Source organism: Zootoca vivipara, chromosome 1 (genome assembly GCF_965207765.1).
Source record: "Zootoca vivipara chromosome 1, rZooViv2.hap1.1, whole genome shotgun sequence".
In the NCBI taxonomy this organism is placed as follows: Eukaryota; Metazoa; Chordata; class Lepidosauria; order Squamata; family Lacertidae; genus Zootoca; species Zootoca vivipara.
In genome coordinates this window covers 12,780,769-12,808,719 of record NC_142582.1, presented here as the reverse complement: position 1 = coordinate 12,808,719, position 27,951 = coordinate 12,780,769, and the positions used below count along the sequence as shown (strand labels likewise).

At 44.5% G+C, this 27,951-nt stretch overlaps 1 protein-coding gene across 2 annotated transcripts in view; it reads right to left on the bottom strand.

The window, feature by feature from the left end:
• The window catches only part of DNAH7 (dynein axonemal heavy chain 7), a 132,167-nt gene extending 112,283 nt beyond the window's left edge, over positions 1–19,884 (bottom strand). The window contains exons 1-8 of one of the 2 annotated variants that reach the window (XM_060281450.2): positions 19,747–19,884; positions 14,875–14,940; positions 13,351–13,459; positions 10,675–10,825; positions 10,296–10,380; positions 8,803–8,983; positions 6,851–6,923; positions 4,324–4,449 (exon numbers count right to left, since the gene is read on the bottom strand). In XM_060281450.2, coding sequence (XP_060137433.2) covers positions 4,324–4,449; positions 6,851–6,923; positions 8,803–8,983; positions 10,296–10,380; positions 10,675–10,825; positions 13,351–13,459; positions 14,875–14,940; positions 19,747–19,761 — 806 coding nt within the window. In that variant the 5' untranslated portion in view covers positions 19,762–19,884. Of the gene's footprint in view, positions 1–4,323; positions 4,450–6,850; positions 6,924–8,802; positions 8,984–10,295; positions 10,381–10,674; positions 10,826–13,350; positions 13,460–14,874; positions 14,941–17,986; positions 18,014–19,746 lie in introns of those variants that run through there. The other variant, XM_088654000.1, reaches the window with a different exon arrangement.
• Between the last annotated feature and the right edge of the window lie 8,067 nt (positions 19,885–27,951).

Genomic DNA, 27,951 nt, shown 5'->3' with positions numbered 1-27,951 from the left:
GTTCTGATTTCCCTCTCCAATGTTGGAGCCCCATCTCCAACTTCAGAGGAGAAGATCAGATCTCTCCTACAGCCCCTGGGGTCCCATAGGATTTCACAGTAACTGCCTTTATACTATGGACCGCGATTGCTTTTTCTGTTTACATTTTCAAATAATCAAATATGAAAACAGATTACAGGCGTATAAATGGAAGACGCCTTAGTTTAACAGCTTGTGTGCAATCCAGATTGTAGCACGCGTCTTTTGACTTAAAACAGTATGTTTCTCAATTTGAATCTAGACGGCTTCAAAACTCTTATAAATTCTTTTAAAGGCATCTGGATTCAAATAAAAGCAATCACATATCTTCAATAAAAGTTGGTAACACACATAGTAATTAACATTACTAACTTAGAAAACCTAAGACTCAGGTGGCGCTGTGGGTTAAACCACTGAGCCTAGGGCTTGCTGATCAGAAGGTCAGCGGTTCGAATCCCTGTGACGGGGTGAGCTCCCGTTGCTCGGTCCCAGCTCCTGCCAACCTAGCAGTTCGAAAGCACGTCAAAATGCAAGTAGATAAATAGGAACCGCTACAGCGGGAAGGTAAACGGCATTTCCGTGTGCTGCTCTGGTTCGCCAGAAGCGGCTTTGTTATGCTGGCCACATGACTTGGAAGCTGGCTCCCTCGGCCAATAATGTGAGATGAGCGCGCAACCCCAGAGTCGGTCACAACTGGACCTAATGGTCAGGGGTCCCTTTACCTTTACCTTTAAGACTCAAAGGGGAGGCGACAGAAAATTTACTTCATCATTTGCTTCCTATTTGGTGCAAGGGATAGAAAAAACACTAAAAACTCAAATTTCATTGGCTCTTCTGGGTAAAGTTTTTAATAAAGGAAGAATGAGCCACTCCCTGGGCTGCGTATACCAAGTGCAAAACAAAACAACATGGTCCAAACACACTACCGGTATTTCTCTTATTCCACAGGAACAAAGATGTTCTTTAAGCAAAATCTACTTTAAATCTACTTAAACCTACTTAAATCAGCCAAGTAGAAGGGAAAACTTGTATCTAGACAGCATAAATGGTCTCCTATATTTGTAAATCATTACTGTCTGCAAGTATGAAGTTCGGGCAATTCGGCGTAACATAAAAATATGTGTGATTTCAGAAAGGAAGGAAGGAATCACAGGGATTCTGCTCAGGGAATATAATTCATTTACAGGGGCATCAAGTTGTCCCCCATATTGAGAGGGCCTGGCGTCGTGTGATGTCATATACACAACATAACACGCCCCTCAGCGTTTCCTACCCCTGCTCGGTGGTGGGGGGCTACAGAGGATAGTGGCCCCTCAATATTGGGGGGGGGCCTTAGCCACCTACCCACAAACCTACCCCTTCCGCCCCCTATAGTTGGCTCCACTGATCTTCAATTAATGAGGGAAATGAAACAAAGAATGTCAGGACCACAAGGTAGTAATTCTCAACTTTTCAATTATATTTGGTGGAGAACAAACTCCCTGGATCCTGAACAATAATTCCCAGAGCAGCAATTTTGCCTGTGTGAAACGAAATTAATCAGGTTTTATATCTTTAAAAGAAAATTAGCTGCCTATTATTTAAAAGCAGATTATCTTTTTAGACTAGCTGACATGTCAAAATAAAATTTATTAATCTGATGAGCTGTCAGGTACTTCTCTGCCGCCTGAAAACAATAAACTCAATAAAAACTTCCCCGATAAACGTAACTATATGGTGACTTAAGAGAACAAAACCAAGCATGGCAAAGTAACAGTTTAAAGGAATTTGTTTCTCTCTCTCTCTCTCTCTCTCTCTTTTTGTCTTTTCTTTTACCACAATATATATTTATTAACAAAATAATCTGAGCTTCAGGGATGAAAATATTCCATCTGGGAATTTGCTCAACAGCTGATTTAAATGAATAATGGTAACGTTTGTGTGACCTTGCTCTGTCAGGACAGAAACCTTATTCCAATTAGGCACAACTCTAGAAATGTTTTAAAGATAATGTTTTCAAAGATAATAACAATTAGTTCCTCCAGGGCTCTTGCTGTCAGAATGAGGCCCTGCCACAACAAAACAAGCCAATCAAATTTTGTCTTATTTCCCTTCATACTGAAAGCCCAGGGTGAATAATAATATTAATATTAATAATATTAATAATAATAATAATAATAATAATAATAAATTATTTATACCCCGCCCATTTGGCTGGGTTTCTCCAGCCACTCTGGGCGGCTTCCAACAGAAAAATAAAATACAATAATCTATTAAACATTAAAAGCCTCCCTGAACAGGGCTGCCTTCAGATGTCTTCTAAATGTCTGGTAGTTGTTTTTCTCTTTGACACCTGATGGGAGGGCGTTCCACAGGGCGGGAGCCACTACTGAGAAGGCCCTCTGCCTGGTTCCCTGTAACTTGGCTTCTCGCAATGAGGGAACCGCCAGAAGGCCCTTGGCGCTGGACCTCAGTGTCCGGGCAAAACGATAGGGGTGGAGACGCTCCTTCAGGGTGAACATTTTCAGCTATTAGTTTAGCTTTAGTTCTTTTTGAATTTATTATTTTTATTACTTGCTGATGTTCAAAATTCAGCAGCTGCACCTCTGATTACTAAACACCATGGGATGAGACTGGTCTTTCGTGCGATCATCATGTTTTGCAGTTTGAGGCAATGAATAAACAATATTCAACAGAATAAAGTATGGCATAAGAAAAATAATAGGGGATGAGAGAGAGAGAGAGAGAGAGAGCGCAAAGCAGAAACTTTTAGGCATCTTGCTCATTGAAACTTGTTGTCTACCTGCCTTACCACATCCACAAGTGAATAATTTCAAATTAAGAGGAGATCTAAGGGGCAAATACTTAATACAGAAATGTGCATAACTAAGTACTAAACGTTTGTCTTTTTTAAGCAGATTTGCAGCACTGTAATTTTGAGTGATGGGTGGAAGAGAGTGCTTAGCCATTTCGCTGCCAGCCATATTTCTACTCACTATCCTCCCAGCAGGTTATTTTTTAAGCTGTGGAGTTCCAGAAGCACAATTACTCAACTATAATATTTGCTTATAGTAGCCTTGGGCTGTCAGCAAACAACTGCTTTTCAGAGACTTAGAATTGTAGAACTGTAACCTGGAAAAACAGAAACTAGCTCCTGGGTGCATGATCAATACTGCTGCAATAGATTTTGATGTGACAGTTGCATGTGCCTGTTGACTTGTGACCAGGACTAGGGGCCTCTGTTGTACACCGGGAAGACAAATGTCCATTTGCGGGTGCGAACCGTGTCTGCAAACATGACTTCAGCAGTGTGCTGTTGGCACCAACAACACACCTTCAAAGGACCTCGCTCTTAGTGATGATCAGGTGACTGGTGCGAAGAACAAGCGCCTTTGAGGTTGTCTCCTGGTGTCATAAGTAGGTAGGACCTAGGACATAGCTGCCAAGTTCTGGCCTGAGAAATAAGGGAGTGGACCGGAAGTAGCAGACCGGAAGTAGCGCTGCCGCCATTTTGGAACTGGGCGGAGCATGCTCAGAAGCTACTTTTGATGCTGCTCTGCCCTGTTCCAAAATGGCAGCCGCACCAGAATAAACCGGGGGGGGGAAATCCATTTTTTTCGGCTGGGGACAGCTGGAAAAACGGGGGTTTCCCGGGGAATACGGGAGACTTGGCAGCTATGACCTAGGATGGCATCCTTAGGGTTTTGTTTTGAGGGTGGAGCCTAAGGGGTTAGTCCAAAAGCTTTGCACAAAGGGTGGCTTTTGGGGAGAGCCCCAAAGGAGAGAAAAGTGGAGACATGCAAGAGGTCTACGAAGGAACTATTATTTATTATTATTATTATTATTATTATTATTATTATTATTATTATTATTATTATTTATACCCTGCCCATCTGGCTGGGTTTCCCCAGCCACTCTGGGCGGCTCCCAACAGAATATTAAAAACACGATAAAACATCAAACATTAAAAACTTCCCTAAACAGGGCTGCCTTCAGATGTCTTCTAAAAATCAGGTAGTTGTTTATTTTCTTGACATCTGATGGGAGGGTGGGCCCTCTGCCTGGTTCCCTGTAACCTCACTTCTCACAGTGAGGGAACCGCCAGAAGGCCCTCGGAGCTGGACCTCAGTGTCCCGGCTGAACAATGGGGGTGGAGACACTCCTTCAGGTATACTGGGCCGAGGCCTTGGGTACAAGGAGCAGAAAAGCAGCAGAGGCGCAGCATTTTCGCTGCTTCTCTGACTTTGAGAAACTTTTACTTACACATCTGTGTGTACATTTACGTCAACAGAAGTGCAACATCTATGCATCCAAAACACTGCTTACTTAAACGATGTCTGCCAGAGGTCCAGAACAGCCAGCATGGTGGGATTCAACGCGTACAAATGCTCATTTATATAGGCACGAGCTGCCAGGAAGGACCTGTACCAAGGTTTGGGCACTATCTCCATCCTATAAACAAAAAGAAAAAAACCTCAAAAATCAGTAACACTGAGATCCCAAGAGATACATGGAGTACATAATAATAATAATAATAATAATAATAATAATAATAATAATAATAATAATAATTTATTATTTATACCCCGCCCATCTGGCCGGGTTCCCCCAGCCACTCTGGGCAGCTTCCAACAAAACAGAAATTCTAAAATACAGAAATCCATCAAACATTAAAATACAGAAATCCATTAAACATTAAAAGCTTCCCTAAACAGGGCTGCCTTGAGATGCCTTCTAAAGGTCTGGTAATTGTTGTTCTCTTTGACCTCTAGTGGGAGGGCATTCCACAGGGTGGGTGCCACTACCGAGAAGGCCCTCTGCCTGGTTCCCTGTAACTTGGCTTCTCGTAGTGAGGGAACCGCCAGAAGGCCCTCGGAGCTGGACCTCAGTGTCCGGGCAGAACGATGGAGGTGGAGACGCTCCTTCAGGTATACCGGACCGAGGCCATTTAGGGCTTTAAAGGTCAACACCAACACTTTGAATTGTGCTCGGAAACGTACTGGGAGCCAATGTAGGTCTTTCAGGACCGGTGTTATGTGGTCTCGGCGGCCGCTCCCAGTCACCAGTCTAGCTGCCGCATTCTGGATTAGTTGTAGTTTCCGGGTCACCTTCAAAGGTAGCCCCACGTAGAGCGCATTGCAGTAGTCCAAGCGAGAGATAACTAGAGCATGCACCACTCTGGAGAGACAGTCAGCGGGCAGGTAGGGACTCAGCCTGCGTACCAGATGGAGCTGATAAACAGCTGCCTTGGACACAGAGTTGACCTGTGCCTCCATGGACAGCTGTGAGTCTAAGATGACTCCCAGGCTGCGCACCTGGTCTTTCAGGGGCACAGTTACCCCATTCAGGACCAGGGAGTCCTCCACACCCGCCCGCCTCCTGTCCCCCACAAACAGTACTTCTGTCTTGTCAGGATTCAATCTCAATCTGTTAGCCGCCATCCATCCTCCAACTGCCTCCAAGCACTCACACAGGACCTTCACCGCCTTCACTGGTTCTGATTTAAAAGAGAGGTAGAGCTGGGTATCATCAGCATACTGATGGACACCCAGCCCAAACCCCCTGATGATCTCTCCCAGCGGCTGCATATAGATGTTAAAAAGCATGGGGGAGAGGACAGAACCCTGAGGCACCCCACAAGTGAGAACCCAGGGGTCTGAACACTCATCCCCCACCACCACTTTCTGAACACGGCCCAGGAGGAAGGAGCGGAACCACTGCATGACAGTGCCCCCAGCTCCCAAGCCCTCTAGACGGTCCAGAAGGATGTTATGGTCGATGGTGTCAATCATAGATATATCTATGCCGCGTTACTGAGTTTTTATAAAATAGAAGACAAACCCAATTTTACCAGGTTACAGGTAGGTAGCCGTGTTGGTCTGGGTCGAAGTAAAATAAAAAAATTTTCCTTCAGTAGCACCTTAAAGACCAACTAAGTTTTTATTTTTGTATAAGCTTTCGTGTGCATGCACACTTCTTCAGATACGCTGAAATAGGAGTCCCCAGGCGCTTATGTAGAGAAGGGGTGGGGAGGGGAGGGGGAGGGGAGGGGGTATCACTCAGAAGTTTTACCCCCAATTTTACCAGCTAGTCAGAAATTAAAAATACACCTTTGGGGATATATATCAAAATTAAATAGGGTGGTGGTGAAGATTTTCTTCTGAGTTTGGAAATTCTTCTACTAAGCCAAAATCCCTTGTGAATTCCTAGGCCTTATCAAATTAATTAGCAGCATGCATACAATTTAGGTAGTTAATTAACCAATTAGAAGTACACTTAGAACTAGGAAGTGTACACAGAGGCAAGGAAGTGAGTTTGTCAGAGGCACAAAATCTGCCGGTGAGCATGATGCTTTCTCCCAAATGCCTATAGACTCTATAGGGTCCCCATTCAGCACAATGGAACTTCTGCTGCGGGTCTTTGGCTGAATGTGCGCAGTGTTGGTTTCATTGCAAGGCACCCTGCCGTTACTTAGTTAATTCGGTGTTTGTTTATATATGTTTTTCCCCTATATGGTGGAGCAGGCCCAAAGTGATTCACAATAAACATTCAACCAATATCAAAAGACATTTTGACACAATTATTAGAAAGTGTGTCAACAAGCTTTTGCCCAATGCCTGGTATCTCCAGCTAGAAGGTGGGAAAGGCCTGTCTGAAACCTTGGAGAGCTCTTGCCAGGAATGATAGATATCATCACCCCATCACAGTGGGGTCCGACTCAGTTCAAGAGTGCAATAGAAGTAGAACCCGTTGTGGGAAAATGTGAATTGCTCCTAGGTTAAGATTGCACAGAACTGCATCCTAAGGCCTGTTACAGTTTCTAGGCAAAAGTTTTGAAGTAGCGTTTCCTTACTCTTCACGATGAGGCGGAAGAACTTGCTTCTTGTCTTCCTCCTTTTCTCTGGGGTCTCTTAAAACAAAGTCAACTAAAAGGAGGCATTAAAAAACAGAGCAGAACACAAATAATCTCAGCAAAACAGGGGGAGGGGGGGACTGTGACAAAGAAGCCGAACCAATTATTTCTAAAAGACTTCAAGGGTGTTATGCAGGAGTAACTGAAGGCAACGCGGCTCAAAGTCATTTGATTTAAGAACGCTTTGCAAAACAAAACAAAATAAGTGTACATAAAAAGGCTGAACCAGCAGAAAATTAAAAGCAGCTGGGAAATAAAAACCCTCACAGTGCATTCTTACGCATGTTTACTTAGAAATAAGTCTCATAGTGTTTAGTGAGGCTTACATCGTAATAAGTTTGTTTAGGACTATGGCCAAAGAAGAACTATGGAGACCAGGCTTCTATGCCCAGAATGGATTGAAAGCTTTTCCAAGAGGAATCTTGTTTGTTTATACCTTTTAGACAGAATTTATGTGTGCTTTCCAGAACAATTTATCCAGCAACAATGCACTGAGAATGAACAGTGGCACACGCTATTCTACTTATGGCAGAGATGGAGAACCTGCGGACTTTCAGATGTTACTGGGTTTCAACTTCCATCAGCCCCAGAAAGCATAGCAAATGGTCAGGGGTGATGATGGGAGCTACAGCCAGAGTTTCCAACACTTGTTTACAGATATCATTCAGCAACAGAAGTGGCTCCCCAACTGTGGAATGCTCTCTCCAGAGAGACAAACCCAGCATCATCATTATCGACTTTTAGGCACCAGGCAAAGACGTTTACCCAAGCATTTGGCTCTTAATTCGAGTCCTATTATGGTATGATGTTACCCTAGTCTGCATTGGTGCTCATCTTTTAGTAGGGTGGTATAAGACTTGTCTTTTTCTATGATACTGTACTGGATGATCCCTTTTAGCCAATAATGTTTTTATATCTTTCCAATAGCGTTAAAAAAAATTTAAATCGTGTACGCTTTTACAACAGTGAGTTGCTTTGAGTCATTTTACAGCATAAGTGACAAATAAAGGCAGCAAATAGTAACAACACAGAGGCTTTCAAACTTTCTCTGTGCTGCTGGTGAAGTTGTGTTGAGGATCAACAGGCCTGGCAACCTCCACCTGTAAACAGAGGACAGCATTCGCCTAACAAACCCCATCAGCAGAAGCCCTTCTCTCCTTCCCCCAATGCCCGCCCAAATTGGCTCTGGGGGATGGCTGGGAGACCCTCGAAAACAGTGCAAGGGACGGGATCTTTCCATCTTGCACAGGCAGAACGACTGAAAGAGTACAAAACTGAATCCTACCCAGGATGTGCACCTTAGAACAAAGAACGCTTAGAACACCATGGACGGGATTCAACTGAGTCACATCACGGGTTTTCCACCCACTCACCCCTCCTACCGTGTGTGCCCAAAATTGGCTCTGGGAGGCTCGGAGAAGGAGCAGGAGGAGATGGGGACTGTTCCACCCAGCAAGCTGAAATGCTTGCACTACTGTAATAGTGCAGTGCTGAGTTCCTCCCCATGTTCCCAGAATCCTCTGCCATATGCAGGGTTACCCCCTCAAACCTGTTGCTCTAGAAACAGTTTCTCCTTGACCACAGCCAGGCCTGTTGGGCCTCACCATCACCCATTAGGATCTATATTATTATTATTATTATTATTATTATTATTATTATTATTATTATTTCACAGTCTTTTGCATTTTGGACTGGAAGTGGTGGCAAACTGCTTCAGGGACATTTGTCCATCATTGCTTATCTTTTCATTAAGAAAACTCTGGTATATTTCCCAGTAAACCTCTAGGCTCCTCTAGAACACAGTATGGACAACATACGGGCTAAAAATGCACCTATGCTGAAACAAGTACTCAAGACTGGCCTTCTCCAGCAAATATCACATTTGACATTACCTATCGCTTTCTTCACACTGAGAAGATAGTCCTCTCTCATTTCATCGGAGAGGGCATAGATACTTTCGCTGAGCACTTTCAAATGTTGTGGCACGAGTGCCAAGACATGCTCCAGCCAGGAGTCCTCCATTGGGGCCACGTGTTCCGTATCTATCCCGTGGCGAATGTAATAGTAGTATTTCTGCAAAAATCAGAACATCACAGGAGATTCAGACCAGAACGTGCTATGAAAAAAGCAAAGCTCTTTCTGGCGTTTGCATGAGTTCGCTCCAAAAATCCTAGAACCTAGAGAATAGAAACATATGTGAATGTGCTGGCTACAATTAACCTGTGCATGCGCAACTGCTCGGTATTAATTTGCACTAGACTTTCCACTTCCCCTTGCTTCCTGTTTCAAACTTATAACCTCTAACACAGAGCCTGTGGCCCCTCTTCCAGATGCCGTGGGAGGGACTCCAACTCTCTAGCTCAGGCTTCCTCAACCTCGGCCCTCCAGATGTTTTGAGACTACAATTCCCATCATCCCTGACCCCTGGTCCTGCTAGCTAGGGATCATGCGAGTTGTAGGCCAAAAACATCTGGAGGGCCGAGGTTGAGGAAGCCTGATCTAGCTGCTGGAGATGTGACGGGGATAATGCTCCCCTAAAATATATGTTTGTGCAACATCCTACACTGAATATTTTTGAGGAGAAGGTAAGAGAGACGATCTACACAACTGTAGGGAACAATCTTAAATTTGCAGGGGGGAATATCCTTTTGAATTATACACCCAACACGTGGAATCTAACAAAGGGACAATATGAATGGACTCTCTGACCTACGGCAAAAAGACTGGTACTGATGAACTGGAAGAATAAAAACGCAGCTCCCTTTAATGATTGGATTGACAATACGTACAAACTTGCTGCTCTGGCACTCGTCCCGTTGTCCCGTTGCACCAATAGCGGTTTATCCATGCTAGCCATGTGACCCGGAAAGCTGTCTGTGGACAAACGCCGCCTCCCTCGGCCTGAAAGCGAGATGAGCTCCGCAACCCCATAGTCGCCTTTGACTGGACTTTACCGTCCAGGGGTCCTTTGCCTTTTGCCTTACTCTGTGCACTTGTAATTTTGTGCTTTTTATTTTTCAATAAAGAATATAAAATAAAACAAACAAACTCCCAGCAGCCCCAGCCAGCATGGCTGAAAGTTTGGAACGACAGGAGTTTGCCCATCCACAAGGCACATGGACGGACCACAGGCTCCATATTTCCCTTCTGGAGTCACTGAAAACCCCATGGAGGATCATCAGCAGTGGACGCCGTCCTTGAGTTCACCTGACCCTCTTACCACCTTGTCCAGCCCCATTCCTGCCCCAGTTGGGAGCATCACCACTGAGGAGAGAGCATCACAGCCTCTCTGGCCCCCAGCATCACTGCCGCAGTCCTAATGTTTCAATCCTGCTTTCCCTCCCCTTGATAAACACTCAAATCAAAGAGTCACTGTCTTGTTTACCAAAATGTCTTTTTCTATGCCCTCTGTTCCCCCAGGTTTCGCTTCTTCTATGGAAAGCTGCTGTTCCTCAGCAAGGTCCGGCTGCCTAACGAAAACAAACACGACAATTCGATCAGAATGGTTTTCAAACTCCCATTGGCAAATCAGTCCCGATCCCAGTTAAGTCAGTAGCAAGGGGATTTGCTTAGCCTCCTGCTGCTGGGTAGAAAGCTCTGGTTTTTTCCTCCTTTCTCAAAACTGAGCTCCCCCCCCCTTTTTTCTTTTTCTTTTGGTGGTTATCCTTTTTTTAAAAAAAAACACAACCCAACAATGTATATTTGCACATTCAAAAAGAGGAAAGAACTTTTCTAAAAAAAAATAAGATTACACAGAAGCTCACATGATGATGTTAACAAGAGCACTTCTGAAATTTTCCCGGTCCTTTTTGCCACCAGGTTTAGCTTTAGAAGTTGACGGTCCAGCACCCAAATCGCTGGCTGGAGGAGGTTCCTGCGCTTTTCGCTTCTGAGCCCTCTGAGCCAGATATTCTCCTAGGGGAGGAAAGGAAGATATTGTGTGGTACCAGCTCAAATTCACATAAAATTGTAGAGTTGGAAGGGATAGCTCAGTTTGTAGAGCATGAGACTCTTAATCTCAGGGCTGTGGGTTCAAGTCCTATGTTGGCCAAAAGATTCCTGCATTCCAAGGGGCTGGACTAGATGACCCTCGTGGTCCCTATATGATCCTATGATACAAGAAGCACCTCCCTTTCTTAGCCACGGCTTTCTAGGAAGGGATCATCTGATCCAACCCCCTGCAATGCAGGAATATGCAGCTGTCCCAAACAGGGATCGAACCTGCAACCTTGGAGTTATCAGCACCAGGCTCTAACCAACTCAGCTACCCAGCGTGTGACACCAAAGCTCTGCAGAATCAGCTCCTGCCTCTCCCAAAAGAGAGTTAAGAGCCCCTTTCCAAACTGTTATCCATTGCATGAAAACGACAGAAGGTGGGAAAGTGACAAATCACTTCAAGGTATCCCACAAGAGCTGCAAAGTCAGATCCTTAAAGAGTCAGCTGCCTGGGGTTATTTATGAGCTGCGGTATCCTATGCATTTGACAAGTAATCTGGGAGATCTAAACGCCCTGAGCCATGCACACCAATTCAGCTGAAGGAAATATCTAAACCAGTTCAGATGCACTGAAGCAAGGCGTTGATCCGAGACCTTGCTCAGTCAACAACCGGTGCTTATACTAATCACCTTACCAAAGCAATGTCATGAGGTTATGCCAACATTAGACAAGTCCATCGAGAACAAGGCTATCTGTGCCTACCAGTCATGATGGCTATATTCGTATCAGAAGCACTATAGGCTAGATTAAGCTACCCAGTTCTCTTAGCAAAAGCTAGTGCAAGGACTCCCACTAGCCAAACAAGGCTCCCCCTCTGCCCCCGTGTGCCACCACCTTCTCCAAATCTCAGGGTGCAAGGGGAGTAAATGAGAGATTGTTCCACCAGGAAACCAAAAATTCGACTCCATGCCTCAATACTATCATCTCTTGATTGTGGGCGTCCCAGGGGCATCTGGTTGGCCACTGTTGGGACAGAATGCTAGACTAAATGGGCCTTTTGTCTGATCAAGCAGGGCTCTATCTATCTATCTATCCATCATCTATCTATCACATTGCAAATTGCAGCCCTATCAACACTGAGACTTTTGCCAGCAGATACACAGGTGCAATTATTTAATCTCAAATATATTAGGGCTGGTTCACACGTGTGTTTTCATCCCCTGGTGGCTGTAGCTCCAAGTAACCACCGGAATGCAGGATTGGGCCATCACAAACCTATCACCACAGACAAGCCTTTCTAATCACCTTGTTGTACTTCAAATACAATGCCTTTATACCCATAGCTGCCAAGTCTCCCATATTCCCCGGGAATTTTTTTTGTTTTTTCCCGGTTTACTTACCGGCCGGGGGAGGCTCCTTCTGCGCATGTCTGGAGTCTCTAGACATGCGCAGAAACAATTTCTGGCGCGGCGGCCATTTTGGAACTGGGCAGAGCAGCATCAAAAGTCGCTTCTGAGCACGCTCCGCCCAGTTCCAAAATGGCGGCAGCACTACTTACGGTCTGCTACTTCTGGTCCGATCCCTTATTTTTCCGGCAGGAACTTGGCAGGTATGTTCATACCAGGTCTGTTGATATGCCACAGCCAGTCACCAAGGGATGTATGCATCCGTGGGAAGAAGCCCTTACTAGGGCAATGCATTTTAATTCATTAATTGAGCTACCTTTTGCTGGAAAAGCTATCAACTTATGTTGAGATAGTGTCAGGGACCGTTCTGAGGAGGGCTGCACTGAGGAAGAGCCACCCCCTCCCCCTGATCCTGAATCTTCCCAAGAGCAGGAGGACAGTGTAGATTTGGAACAGTGGTTTGCAGAGGGGCATCGTTCAGAAGGCAGAAGCTGGGAAATACTGGATGGGGAACAGCTAGGGGAAGAAACACTGAAAGAGAGAGGGTTAACAGATTTACAGTCTCTGGACAGCATTCCTCCACTCTCCCCAAGGTCAAGAAAAGCTGAGAAAGTGTCAGAACAGAAAGCACAGAGGGGAGAAGCTCAGATTACAAGATGTAGGAGGGACGTGGATTAATAGGTATGGAAGAGGGTGTGATCCTTAATTGGGAGCCCTGCCATTTCTAGGAGACGTGTTCTTTGTTCTTTCGCTGTGATTATTAAAGTTTCTAACTGGTAAGAAGACTCCTTTTCATTTGTTCTGCTTATCTACTGCCATGGGGGGAGAAAGCTGATTCTCTGAAGCCTGACAGCTAGTTCATACACCAAGTGTGCCCTACATACAGTCATTTCACAAGCTAGCAGGGTTTACATTGAGGTTGATTCAGTTTTCATTTTCATTTTGGCCATAAACCAAAAGAGAAATGCAAAAATACATCCAGTAAATGATCAACAGAACGCCCACATATCTTCCAGGTTATTACAATGGGCAAAAACAATTCATGCCTAGTTTATAACCATTTTCATCTGTACACAAGCATCTAGTTTTATGCTTACCAGGTGTTACCTCATTTCTTATCATAAACTCCTCTGGAACATGTGCCTCCTCCTCTCCTCGCAGGTGGAACGAAGGAGGATTCTGATGCCATATCGGCTTACAGTTTATCTGAAACATTTAATTTCACATTTGTAGGAAGATGCTAGCAACTATTTCCTGACAGTCCTTAACCCCGTTTGTAAGCCATTTCAAAGAAGTCAATTCAATGAATATCAGTAAGCAGGCAAATGAAAAATGAAAATCTGCAAATAAAATAAAATGAAATCCAATTGCAAACAAACCTGCAACTAATTCAGTTGTCTGGATGAAAACTGCATTTTAGACAGGGATATACATTCAGATACGCACTTGCATTGCCAAACAGTACAGGAAAGGATGCACAGATCTCTCTTGCTGGATGTGTGGATCTCTTTCCCAATCTACATAGAAATCAGTTTATGGGATCTGTACTCCTGAAATTGCTGTCCAGCAACTACAAACCTGCATTTGATGCTGCTGCCCAGGAAAGGGGCAATACCTGCAGATGCAAAGATCTGCCTTGTGTAGACAAAGGCAGCACTCAGTGCCACTACTCACATACGCACAGAAGCAATGCAGTTGCAGCCCCTGAACTTCCTTTCTGACAGATGTGAATGGTACCTTGCATGGGCGTACCCAGGATCAAAACTAGGGGGGGCAAGGGGAGGGGCCAAGGCACGGAAGGGGAGGGGCCACAAAGTGGGCGGGAACGGCGAACTCGCGCTCCGCCGGGCTGTGCCCCTCCCTAGAAGCAGAGCTGGTGAGCGGAGGCGGAGCCCAGCCCAGCGGAGCGCGAGTTCAGCGTTCCCGCCGCGGGGAGCTGGAGGGAGGGTGCAGCGCGGCGCGCGGGAACGGCGAACTCGCGCTCCGCCGGGCTGTGCCCCTCCCTAGAAGCAGGGCTGGTGGGCGGAGGCGGAGCCCAGCCCGGCGGAGCGCGAGTTCGCCGTTCCCGCCCACCGCGCCGCGCTCCCTGGTTCCCCGCCGCGCTTGGCCTTGCCTGAGGGCGCGCCGGGGAGCTGGAGGGAGGGTGCGGCGCGGCGCGGCGCGGCGCGGCGCGGCGGGAATGGCGAACTGCCCACCAGCCCTGCTTCTAGAGTAGGGCAGCTGCCCTAACTTGCCCCGTGGTGGGTACGCCCTTGGTACCTTGCTATCTTTCAATGGAAATGAAAGCCAAAACCATTATGGGCACACATGACTTTTGTGACACATGGCTGTCTCTGGATCAAAGGCACTGCCATAACCTTCAGCAGAATCAGGACATTCATAAAGCTCGCTGGGAGCTGGCCTGCCAGCATCTTTTTCAGACTAGCCTACCTCAAAGGGATGTGGTAAAGATAAAAGGTAAAGGGGCTATGTATACTGCCTTGAGCTCCTTGGGGGAAAGGGAGGATATAAATGCAATAAACGGAGAAACTATTCAAGATATATGCTTGTACGCATTTGCTATTCACCAGAATTTTCTCTCTAAAGGCATGCTTAAAAATGCTTAGCAAAGCAAAACTTACCTTATCCACCAGTGGTAAGAATTTTGCTATAGGCTTCTCCAATTTCCCTTTGTTGGGTGGCTTGGGCTGCAAGGCAGTGAAAATAGTAGGCAAAATAAGACATGTATACTTTTAATATGAAACTTTAAAAACGTTTTTACAGCTGCAGTCCTAATCACATTTACGAGGAGCAAGCCTTGTACAGGACTGCAGGGCTTGCTTCTGAATAAACATGCCTAAGCTTAGCTTGTTGCTCGTTTATTGCAGTACACTGCCATCTTTTTTTCTCAGCATTCAACAGCTACATGCACACCAGTATATATTTCTCCCATTAACTTTAGCAGAGCTTTTCAAAGAAACACATTCAAATGAAGGATGGAAGCGCTGCTGCATCAGTTTCACTAAAATGAATGGACTTGCACAAGAACTGTGGCTGCATCCTAAGTATTTCACTCCATTGAAAATGCCCCACAGTCTAAGAGGCAACAGCTCATTCCTGAGTACTCCCAGGACCCAGGTGGTGCTGTGGTCTAAACCACTGAGCCTCTTGGGCCTGTCTATCGCAAGGTCGGCAGTTCGAATCCCCACGACAGGGTGAGCTGCCATTGCTCTGTCCCAGCTCCTGCCAACCTAGCAGTTCGAAAGCACACCAGAGCAAGTAGATAAATAGGTACCACTGCAGCAGGAATGTAAACAGTGTTTCTGTGCACTCTGGTTTCCGCCACGGTGTCCCGTTACGCCAGAAGCGGTTTAGTCCTGCTGGCCACATGACCCAGAAAGCTGTCTGTGGACAAACGCCGGCTCCCTCAGCCTGAAAGCAAGATGAGCGCCGCAACCCCCATAGTCGCCTTTGACTGGACTTAACCGTCCAGGGGTCCTTTACTCCCTGATTGTTAGGAGCTACAAATTCCTCTTTCTCTGGATTTTGAGCTAACCAACTGAAAGATGACCCAGTCACCAAATCAGACCATTATCTCTCAAACTGTTTCACAGACACATCTTCTGGAATCAAAGATGAACATCTCCAAAATAGTGTAATGGATGCATTTCAAAAACAATGCAACACATTCCCAAAGCTGCCACCACCACAATGCGCAGTGATGCATGCTTGATGTGAGCTGGTTTTCCCATGCAGTTCAGTGGAACAGAATTCCATTGCACAGTGCATCCTTGCACTGACAGAACACTTTAGCTGGATACCACCCACAGAAATTAAGCCTCTGAAGCTTTACCTGCTAAATATTTACACTGTGGGGTGATGTTTGCAGGCACCAGAGTAGCATCACTGGACTGGAGCAGAAAATTGTTACAGAAATTACAAATGCATAGCGAATGCATTATTGAAAATAGCATCCAGCTTCCAACAGCTTTGTTCCCTCAAGGTATAACCTATTCTATAAAGTGGTACCTTGGTTCTCAAACACCTTGGTTCCCAAACGCCAAAAACCCAGAAGTAATTGTTCAGGTTTTTGAACGTTTTCTGGAAGCCGAACGTCCGATGTGGCTGTCAGCTATTGTTTCTGGGGCGACTGCACCAATCAGAAGCCACACCTTGGTTTTTGAACATTTCATAAGTCAAACGGACTTCTGGAACGGATTAAGTTTGACGCATTTGTTTTTGCTATTTATTTTGCGTTTTTGTTTTTGACGTTTTTCCGGTTAATTTGTTGTTGTGACTGTGTGAAACCCAGTTCAGCTACTGACTGACTGGCTGTGTGACTGTGGAAATGGATAAAAGCCCCCCATCCAAACAATGACTATCATCAGTGCAGGTAAGAAAAAAATAACAATTTTAATTTTTATCATCTACAATAATGTCTTATTGATTATTGCTTTCATTTTATGGCTCAATGGTCTCATTAGATAGTAAAATTCATGTAAAATTGCTGTCTTAGGGGGTTGTTTTTAAAAGTCTGGAACGGATTAATCCGTTTTGCATTACTTTCTACGGGAAAGCGCGCCTCGGTTTTGGAATGCTTTGGTTTTGGAATGGACCTCCAGAACAGCACTGAGGTCCAGCTCCGAGGGCCTTCTGGCGGTTCCCTCATTACGAGAAGCCAAGTTACAGGGAACCAGGCAGAGGGCCTTCTCGGTAGTGGCACCCACCCTGTGGAATGCCCTCCCACTAGAGGTCAAAGAGAACAATTACCAGACCTTTAGAAGGCATCTCAAGGCAGCCCTGTTTAGGGAAGCTTTTAATGTTTGATGGATTTCTGTATTTTAGAATTTCTGTTTTTTTTTTGGAAGCCGCCCAGAGTGGCTGGGGGAACCCGGCCAGATGGGCGGGGTATAAATAATAAATAATAATAATAATAATAATAATAATATTTATGCAATCCATTATTTTGGAAGAAAATATGAGCCGAAGTTTCCTAACTCTGCCCTACCTACCCATTTATTTATTTATTTATGCAGAAGAATCTGCTTCCTCTCTTATTGGAAATGCTTCTAGGAAAAAAGCGCTGCCACTTTAAGATGTTGTGAGAACACCAGCCCTCCCCCCCCCCAATACAAACTGTCTGCTTAAGTTTATTTTTCAAAAACTAATTTAAAAATTATATGAACAGCTGCAAGGAGGATTACATCCCTTTTAAATGCCTGACTTTGAAGAGCTTGGGCTGCATTTTTGTTTTCCTAGAGGATGTCATCTTGCAATCAACTTTCCGCTAATGAGACGAATATATTAAAGTCTCCTTCAACAAATATGGCTACACCACCTGCTCCTTCCTCAAACAGCACGGATGTTTAAGTAAATGTCAGGAGGGGGGGTGGGGAAGGCATTTCGGAAAAAAAGAAAAAAGAAAGCCTATCCTGTCTATTTGCTTTATACTAAATAGCAAAAAAAAGAGGGTTCCAACAACTTCGGGGGTGGGGGACACAACCTCCTATTCTAGAGTAACATTAAGTGGCAAGCCTTACTTGTTTAAATAAATTTCTGTAACCAAGCTAGTGAAAGAACGCCCCCTACTGCTGAAAACAGTGGTGCGCAGATATTCTTGTCCGTGTGGCCGTGGGCACTGGTCCCACTACACTGACAGGTTTTGTGCAAAATCATTTCTCTTATCATCTATCCTTATTTGATTTCTGTGTTCATCAGATGTTAATTCCTGACTAACTAATTTCTCTGCCTTACCTTGAGAAACATGTTACAGGTAGGTAGCCGCGTTGGTCTGCCATAGTCGAAACAAAATTTTTAAAAAACCCATGCACCCACGAAAGCTCATACCAATGACAAACTTAGTTGGTCTCTAAGGTGCTACTGGAAGGAATTTTTTTTATCTTGAGAAACATGTACAGTATACCCGATGCATGGCTATTATCTCAGTAGGTCTACAATTTACTTCAAGGTGACATGATCTGACACAGTCCCAAGGTGTTTCAATTTGTTACCTGTCATTCATCAGCACAGTAACAACAAGTGGGAACAGATTACAGTCACAGGACTATTGATCAGGAATTATAAATAGTCAGGAGCCCCCAGTTTAATAAATCTGTGGCTAAGACTGAGTTCTACAACTCAGCACTTTAAAAACCTGCTTTTTTTTTTTAAAGGAGCCTGATTGGGGTAAATGCTAATATTAGTGAGGCCTCTTTGCATTTTTGTAGACCATAACTCCTCATGTTCTGAAGAGTTTGAATTTTTGCCTGACAATTTCACCACCCATTGCTAATGGCTCTCTCTTCATCTCCAGGCAGGAGTTTCTTGGTAGCTCTGCCAACCTCAGAAATGAGAGGAATGGCAGGTTAAGAGGGCCTTCTCTGTAGCAGCCCCCAAATTCTCCCTCGCTACAAAGGTGCATCTTCATTATGCAGCGTCTGTCATGTGCTGAAGATGCACCTCTTTACCCCTGGCCTTTTGACGGTTAAGGTATTGGGACTCACCCCTTCTGTTTTGGTTAATCTACATTGTGCTGCTTTTGCTTGGAATTGTTTTACTTGTTTTTCCTGGTACGTATATTTAAACTTATTTACTCCTTTTGGATTGCTTGATTAGATTGCATGTAACCTGTCCTGGGACTTAACAGTGAAAGGTGAGTAAGAAATCACTTGAATGAATGAATGAATCAATAAGACCCCACACCAAGCCAAGCATAGCCCACCCCCCTCCACATATTGCAGTCTGCCAGCTGTCCATAGATCTCAGGGCAGTTCACACTCCACAGCATAAAAATACAAGATAAAAACACATATGAGCATACTTAATAATAATAATAATAATAATAATATTTGTGCCCTGCTGGCATGCAAACCACTTGCTGGTAGCTAATACAGACCCTCCAAGCGTCCCTATTTTCCAGGGACAGTCCTGGATTTATTGATTTTATTTATTGAATTTATACAGCGCCCTATACCCAGAAGTTCTCAGGGCGGTTCACAAAACAAAAACAAAATATAAAACCACAAAATATATAATCAAAATAAAAAACAACACCAGCCCAATAACTAAAACACACACACACACATTTACAGAAGCCATCCCAATTTGTGATTTGATCCTGGAACGTCCAGCTTTTCCTTATGTCCCTATTTTCATCGGATAAATGTAGGGTGCTTTGCTCAAAGCGGAAGGGAATGAGTGTGCCTGGGGGAAAGTGAGCAGGGCACGGGGAGAAAAGCTAGTTGCAAAGTTAAGTAAAGAGAGACACCGAAAAGCAGCCAACTTTTAAAAACTTTTAAATGACAGGCGGTGCCTCCTTTTTTGTGGCTCTTGAAGATCACACGCGAGCAATAATCCTGCTAGCAAGGATCGACATTGGAAGTACTTGGAAGAGGGGGTTTCCATGTTATTGGGGGGGGGAGGCGAAGCAGCACTGGCGGAGGAGGGGAGAGGGAAAGCTGAATTGTAACTAAAACACACACAATCACATAAACATATATTTTTCCATCCCTCACCTGCTCGCTACTCATGGCTGGGTAGCCAGCTGCTTGTCCCTACGCTGAATACAAAGGGAGTGGGTGTTTTTGGGGGGGGGGGCTGCGGAGGCGCCTGCCGCTGCGCGTCTCCCTCCTCTCGGTTCCCCTGCGGGGATGTTGTGCTGAGCAGGGAAACCCCGTCGCCTAGCAACGCCTCCGACTCAAACCGCGCTTTCCCCCCTTTCATTCCTTCGGGAGCGAATGAGAGAGCAGAATCTCAACATTCCAGTCGCCGAAGCAGCGAACCCAAAGTTCCCATTGGCTCAGAGGAAGAGAAGGGCGTGTCCCCGCCCCCGGAGGAGTAGAAGTTCTGCGGAGACAAAGAGCTTCCCGCTTTTGCTTTTGAAAGAAAAGAAAAAAACCCACGGGTTGGACTCCAACTCCCATTAGCACTCTGGGTCAGACTGGGTGATGGGAGTTGTTGCGCTGGTCATGTTGTGCGGACGCCAGTTTATCGTCTTCTATTGCGAACTTAAAAATCGGAAAGCGTAATGTTTGTGGTCAACAAAAGAGGTTCAAAGACTCTCTCAAGGCAAATCTTTAAAAAATGTAGTATAAACACCAGCAACTGAGAAACACTGGCCTGCGAGGGCTCCAGGACGCATGGGAGAAACTCGAACTCAGGACGCATGGGAGAAACGTGTTAAGAGGAAAGCACGCTTGGCAAACCCTCATATGATCAACTCCCACCCGGAAACCAATGTCCCCACTGGGGAAGGACGTGTGGATCCAGAATTGGCCTCCACAGTCATTTATGGGCTCACTGTTAAAACCGTGTTTATGGAAGACAATCTTACTCGGCTACGAGTGATAGCCAAAGAAGGCCCCGCTGCCTGCCAGGAAAAACAAAAACACAGTTAATATTTCACCTGGCATAGACTGCTCACTTGCGAGAAGAGAGTGCAGCAGACACACCCGTAAGCAAAACAACTTGAACTCTACTGAGTGGGGGGTCTGTAAGGTGGAACAAAATGTTGCAGTTTCTCACCACTAAGGAAATACAACAAGCGAATACATAGTAAGAGAAACCACACAAGTGACGCTGACACGAAACCCCACACATACACAAAGTACAGTAGAAGAATAGAAGCATTGCCACCCCCAACCCCACACCACTCGTCATTCCCCCCGCCCTTTCTTTCCCCCTTTTCTTCCTAATGTAACACTAATGCAGGCTTCCTCAACCTCGGTCCTCCAGATGTTTTGAGACTACAATTCCCATCATCCCTGACCATTGGTCCTGCTAGCTACTGTAGGGATCACAGGAGTTGTAGGCCAAAAACATCTGGAGGGCTGAGGTTTTGGAAGCCTGCACTAATGCCTCACAACAAACGAAGCTGATCTGTCGAAAACGCAACTTGAAAAAATACAATTTTTGTAAACTAAGAACTAGGCAGAGGGCCTTCTCAGTGGTGGCGCCCGCCCTGTGGAACGCCCTCCCATCAGATGTCAAAGAGAAAAACAGCTACCAGATTTTTAGAAGACATTTGAAGGCAGCCCTGTTTAGGGAGGCTTTTAATGTTTAATAGATTATTTTATTTCATTTTTCTATTGGAGGCTGCCCAGAGTGGCTGGAGAAACCCAGCCAGATGTGCGGGGTATAAATAATATATTATTATTATTATTATTATTATTATTATTATTATTATTATTATCCCTGAGCTTTAGCTGGGGTTGAGGGGTGTCTTAGTCCAACAATAGCTGCAGGGCTGCCCATAAGTTACAGAGTGACTAGCAAATATAACTAATAATAAACACCATCCCTGAAACATCACAACACATGCACAAGCCACCCAGCCATAAAACCTTCCCACAGCTTCTGGTTTTTTATTAGGATTTGTAGGTACTGATATTCCAAAGGAGCAGAAAATATTTTTTTATGTATGTGACAACAACAGCACGGATGATAGTAGCCCAGAGATGGAAAGAAGACAAAGGCTCTACTAGAGAAGAATGGCAAACTAAGCAGTTGGATTATGCCGAAATGGCAAAACTGACTAGAAGGCTCTGGAACCAAGAAGACCAAAACTTCAATAAAGAATGGGGGGAAATGGATAACGTATCTAGGAGACCACTGTAAGCAGATGGAAGCATGAGCAGGATTGCAATAACACTTGTAATGTGGCAAATATTACAGACAAAATGGAGAGATATGAATTATGGATTATGAAATAATATGCAGTTGAAAAGGTTGACAATAGGACCCATAGAGGGGAAAGTGGGAAGTCCAGAGATTCGGAGAAATCTCTAAATCTGGATATGTATTTTGTATTGTTATAATTCTATATTTGTAAAAAACCAAATTTTAAAAAACTCAAAAACCTTCCCACAGCTTGAGACAGCCCCCATTTAAACCATCTGATTACAGACAATTAAAAGTTGCAAAGTATATTTGCATAAGGAAAGGTGCTTTGAACTGTGAATTGTGAAAGTGTCAGTGGTACTTCATTTTAGATTAAAGGTGAGAGCTTTTTATGTCTCCCAGAGTGTAGAATCAAGATCTTGTATGCTTTACCACCTGTTAGTATTACTCGCTACCTGGGTAGTCAACAAGGGGATACGATGGCTATTCTCAAACAATTTATCAAGAGTAAAAAGGCCGTGTGAGCTTGCCTATGCTTCCTGAATCACCACCAGTAAAAAGGTAAAGGACCCCCGGATGGTTAAGTCCAGACAAAGGCAATTATGGGGTTGCGGCGCTCATCTCGCTTTCAGGCCAAGGGAGCCAGCATTTGTCCAACAGGCTCAGCGGTTTAGACCACAGCGCCACCTACATCCCTGTATGAAAACCCGTAGCCCTAAGTTTCCAAGGAAAAGTTGGGCATATTAAAGAGATATCAGGGAAACGACCTCAGTTGCCCTGTTCTCAGACATTTGGGTTGTTTTTTAATACAGCTTTTTCCATCTCTTGCACTGGGGATTCAAATAGGTGTTGACTCATCAAAGTATATAGGCATATTCATTACAGTGCAAGCAAAATCAGAAAGTTTTGCTAATAGGGAAGAATTGGAACTCGTTACAATTAAGTGTAATAATCTTATTTGACCACTAAGGGGCATGTGTTCCCTTTCAAACCAACTTCTACACCAGAAAATGCTCTGCATTACAGGAATGTTTGTATACAGTGTTTTCCCTTAGAATATCAATGCCCGCTGCCTAATCTCCATGAAGTTGCTCAAAATATTACCACGGCCTTCCATTAATGTTTTGCACATTGCCTTGGGACTTATGTGCAAAGCAATTAATAAATAACAATCAGTACTTCTTTTGTTTAAAAAAAATTAGGGGGTGGTATGGGGTGGCGCTGTGGGTTAAACCACAGAGCCTAAGGCTTGCCGATCAGAAGGTCGGCAGTTTGAATCCTTGCAACGGGGTGAGCTCCTGTTGTTTGGTCCCAGCTCCTGCAAACCTAGCAGTTCGAAAGCACATCAAAGTGCAAGTAGAAAAATAGGTACCGCTCCGGCGGGAAGGTAAATGGCGTTTCCATGCACTGCTCTGGTTTTGCCAGAAGTGGCTTAGTCATGCTGGCCACATGACCCAGAAACTGTACGTCGGCTCCCTCGGCCAGTAAAGCGAGATGAGCATCGCAACCCCAGAGTCGTCCGCAACTGGACCTAATGGTCAGGGGTCCCTTTACCTTTACCCTTATCTTGAAAGTAGTGTTCTGACTGCCAGAACAAAGGGGCAGGAAAAAAAAAAGGTGCCAGTACTCCATATCAGTAAGTACTAGCAGAATTACTTATAACAATAATAATTGCAATATATGATTAAGACGTGTGTCTGGTCTGCTATATGTGGCTTGACATACACTGGAAGAAGCAAAGATCACCAGTGTCAAAGGAATGATTCTTCAACATCAACTTCGTTGGACTGGTCATGTTGTGCAGATGCCTGATTATCATCTTCCAAAGCAACTACTCTATTCTGAACTTTAAAATGGAAAGCGTAATGCTGGTGGTCAACAAAAGAGGTTTAAAGACTCTCTCAAGGCAAATCTTTAAAAATGTAGTATAAGCACTGACAACTAGGAAACACTGGCCTATGAGCACTTCAGTTGGAGAACAGCCTTTATCAAAGGTGTCATGGACTTTGAAGACGCTCAAACTCAGGACGAAAGGGAGAAACGTGCTCAGAGGAAGGCATTGATCTCACTGTGATCAACTCCCGCCTAGAAACCCTTTGTCCCCCCCTGTGGAAGGACATGTGGATCCAGAATTGGTCTCCACAGTCACTTATGGACTCACTGTTAAAATCGTGTTTATGGAAGACAATCTTGGCTACAAGCGATCGCCGAAGAAGAAGTGGCTTTACATAAAACAATTTGTTGATTATGTTAAAGGGTTTGCACCAGTGATATATATATATATATATATATATATATATATATATATATATATATACACATATATATATCTCGCTGGCGCAAACCCATAACATAAACAACAAATTGTTTGATATTAAGCCACTTCTTCTTCTTCTTCTTTGGCAAGGTGCTGCAACTCACCATGAACACCTCCCCATTTGTCTTCTAATGGCAATGGCGCCCACCTGAGAAGTTACGGCTGGGAGGAGGGAGCCCTGGTTTGCACTGCTTACTTTGCATGTGCCCTAATCTTGGAGGCATGGAGCCCTGACAGATTCAGAATGAGTCTGTCAAAAGCATTTGAGTTGATGTTTTACCAAATGCCATATACAGTATGAGGCTGTTGTCATGGAAGTTCACTTCCTCCATCTTCTCATCAGGGGAAACAATGCCTTGCTTGGGGAACCTCTGGCCCTCCAATTGCCACTGGACTACAACTCCTATCATCCTTCACCACTGGTGACGCTGCCCAAGGGCAACAGGTTCCCCATCCCTACTAAAGTCACGAGTGCACTAGGCCTCAATGCCAGGAGCAAGTGGTTGGTCACTGAGAGAACAGGATGCTGGACTAGTTTGGCCTCTGGCCTGATTCAGCTGGTCCTTTTTGTGTACTTATGTGGGGTGGGGGGATTTTAATTTGCCTTAGGAAGCAAAACCAAAGCAAAATACCCTCCAACATTTCTCCAATGCAAATAGGGCCATCCTATTTCTTCATCATCATCATCATTTTATTATTTATACCCCACCCGTCTGAATGGGTTGCTCCAGGCACTCTGGGTGGCTTTCAACATATATATAAAAAAACATAATTAAACATTTAAAAACTTCGCCCTACAGGGCTGCCTTCAGATATCTTCTAAAGGTTGTATAGTTACTCATCTCCTGAACGCTGGGGTCGCATAATTCCATACCCTCCAACATTTCATCAATGAAAACAGGTAAATCCTAAGGAAAAGCAGGACATTCTAGGACTGTTCCTGGAAAATATGGACACTTGGAACACCCTGTCCCTGACAGTTCTGCAATTCTCTTAGTTTTGACATGTAACAATCATTGATGATTTTGTAGGGTAGGTGTTTCATTTAGCACATCTTGCTGCACCCAATGAGTTACTGTTCTCAGTCCAGCCCATTTGCACAATTTCTCATTTCCTTGCTCTTTATCGCCAGCTACCTGAACTTTACACCTAATCTATTATGTCATGTGTCAGTCTCTTCCTCACCTGCTGCCACCAGAATTTATAAGATAAGCTAGTGACTGTCACAGCTAGGTTCATATTCCATCTCCCCCCCCTTCATTTTATTTAGTGGAATAAAATACCTTATCACGTTATTTTAGTCCTTGACCTCACTGCTATGGAATTGTGTTTACATAATTGCCTGTGACAACAACCAACAAGAAATTTCCTGCCACTTCTGTCAAGCGGGATGTCGTAACAGATCGCCAACCAAATGACTGCAAGTGGCAAAAACAGAATTTCATATGCTGAGAAGGAATTTGACAGCAGCATCTTTCCAATGTCTGCAAGTGATTAAAAAAAGAATGTGGTTTTGGAAGGAAAAAAACATTATGTGAGGAAGACACATACTAACCAAGGCATATGTGCAAAGATAACATTTTCTTCACCAATAAGTAACCCAGGAAAGGGACTTTTTGACAGCATAGTACCTCTACATGTTTAAAACTCTCTCTCTCTCTCTCTCTCTCTCTCACACACACACACACACACACACAAACAAAAAAACACAGAGCACTTGGAATACTTGGACATGTTACAGACATGTTATAAATTCAGACATTATTATAAATTCACATAAGTTTGTGACTTTGCAAAACGTTATCTGGATTTTATTAAACCTACTTGGTATGCTTTAGTTCAATGCTCTTCAGCCTTGCGTTCCCAGATGTTGTTGGACTACAATTCCCATTATCCCTGACCATTGTCTAAGTTGACTGGGAATGACGAGAGTTCAGTCCGTGATATTGGGAGTTGCTGCTCTTCCATCTGGGATCCAGGAGGCATATTCTATTTTGACGTTTCCTGGCTTATGCAGACAATTTAAGGAAATGTCTTTTGTAATACTAGTTAGCCGATGAGCTAAATTTTTACGTGCATTTTTGTAACCTTCGTATATAACAAAATTGTAAGGCTGTCGTCATGCTGCAGTTCACACCTATAGGCAGCAATGGGAACTGCAGTGTGACAACAGAACAGTAGGTGGGCAGGCATGCAGGCAAGCGACTAAAAGAGCAGGCAGCCCGGGTGCAGAGCAACAGCTAGGACAGGCCGGGGCAATTCCCCAGTAACCAAATTGCTGAGCCGTTGCTGCACACCTCACACCACCGATGACGTTTTGGCCTCAGCGATGTAGGAGTCTGAGGAGGAAGGGAGCAGAAGCAGAGCAGGGTGGCTGCTGGGGAGCTGTCTTGACCTGGCTGTCTTCTGTGGCTCACCTGGGCCGTGGTTTGGCTGAGTTGTAAGGGTTGTGATTTGGATGCGCAAGAAGGAATGAAGTGGGGACAGGAAGGCAGGGTGGAATGGATCAACACAGGTTGGGCTGTGCAAGCTCTCCTTTGGCAGTGGGGAGTGGGAAAGGGGAGAAAGTCTCTCCCACATCATTGCCCCCATGCTGCCTCCACTTCCAAGGCTGCTGCTGTAGCAAGGAGAGAGAAAACCCTGTATTGTAAAATTAAGTCTTACTTCTCTTCAGGCACTGACAGCAGCAGCAGCAGCAAAAGGGGGAAGCAAAATGGGGAAATAAAGTTTTTTATCTTCTTCCTTCTCAGCAGCAGCGAGATGAAAAGGGAGGGAGGTTTGGTGAGGTATAAGCAAAGGTGTGGTTTGAGAGACTTGTGAGGGGAACAGGTTTAGGGATGAGCTGTGAGGGGAAGGGGGGTTGGTGGGGGTGGAGGGGTTGTGGGCAAACTGTAAAGGGAAGAGGTTATTCAGGTGTAAAGTGAGGGGGTTGATAGGGGGGGTAGATGAGGATGGTTAGATGGTTTTTAATGCTTGATATTATATTATGTTTTTATATATGTTGGAAGCTGCCAAGAGTGACTGAGGCAACCTATCCAGATGGGTGAGGTATAACTAATAAAATTTATTATTATTATTATTATTATTATTATTATTATTATTATTATTAGCAACAACAAGAGCAGGGGCACAACCCCCAGTACTAATTGCTGTACACTGCTTTGATATTTTAAATGAAATTGCAGTATACAAGTTTTTTTTTAATAAATAAATAAATATCACCTTTGGTTCTGTGACATAAGAAAGGCGGGAAATAAATGAGTAAATAGAATGCATTTGGGGGGGGGGGGATATGGAAAACAGAGACTAAAGGATTGCAGGCCCACACACTTTGACCCATTGTTGTCCAGTAGAATATAGACAGTTATGTTCCCAATCCTGTTATCACCCTGATTTAACCCTATTTAAGTTAAATAATTCAATTAAAAGGAGTGGCTCCTATTTAACGATTAAAAAAATAATAATGTAATATGGAACAATGTTACTGGGTTGCTTTCGCCACACCATAAAACCCCCCAACAAATTAATTAAACAGACTGTTTTTATTACATTTCTGTTCCATGGATTTCCAGGGTAGTGTGCAAGCCATTTCCTCATCCAGGCCCGGCCTGATCCAGACCCGCTTAGCTTCAGCAAGGTTGCTACATCATGTGCCTTATACTCATCAATCCATCTTTGCTGGGCAAAGTTTACGAAAAGCCATAAACATTCACATGCGTGTTTGAAGACAACAGCAGGATAAACTCTGCCCTTGCCAACTAAGGTTCACAGAGCACGTCGGCTG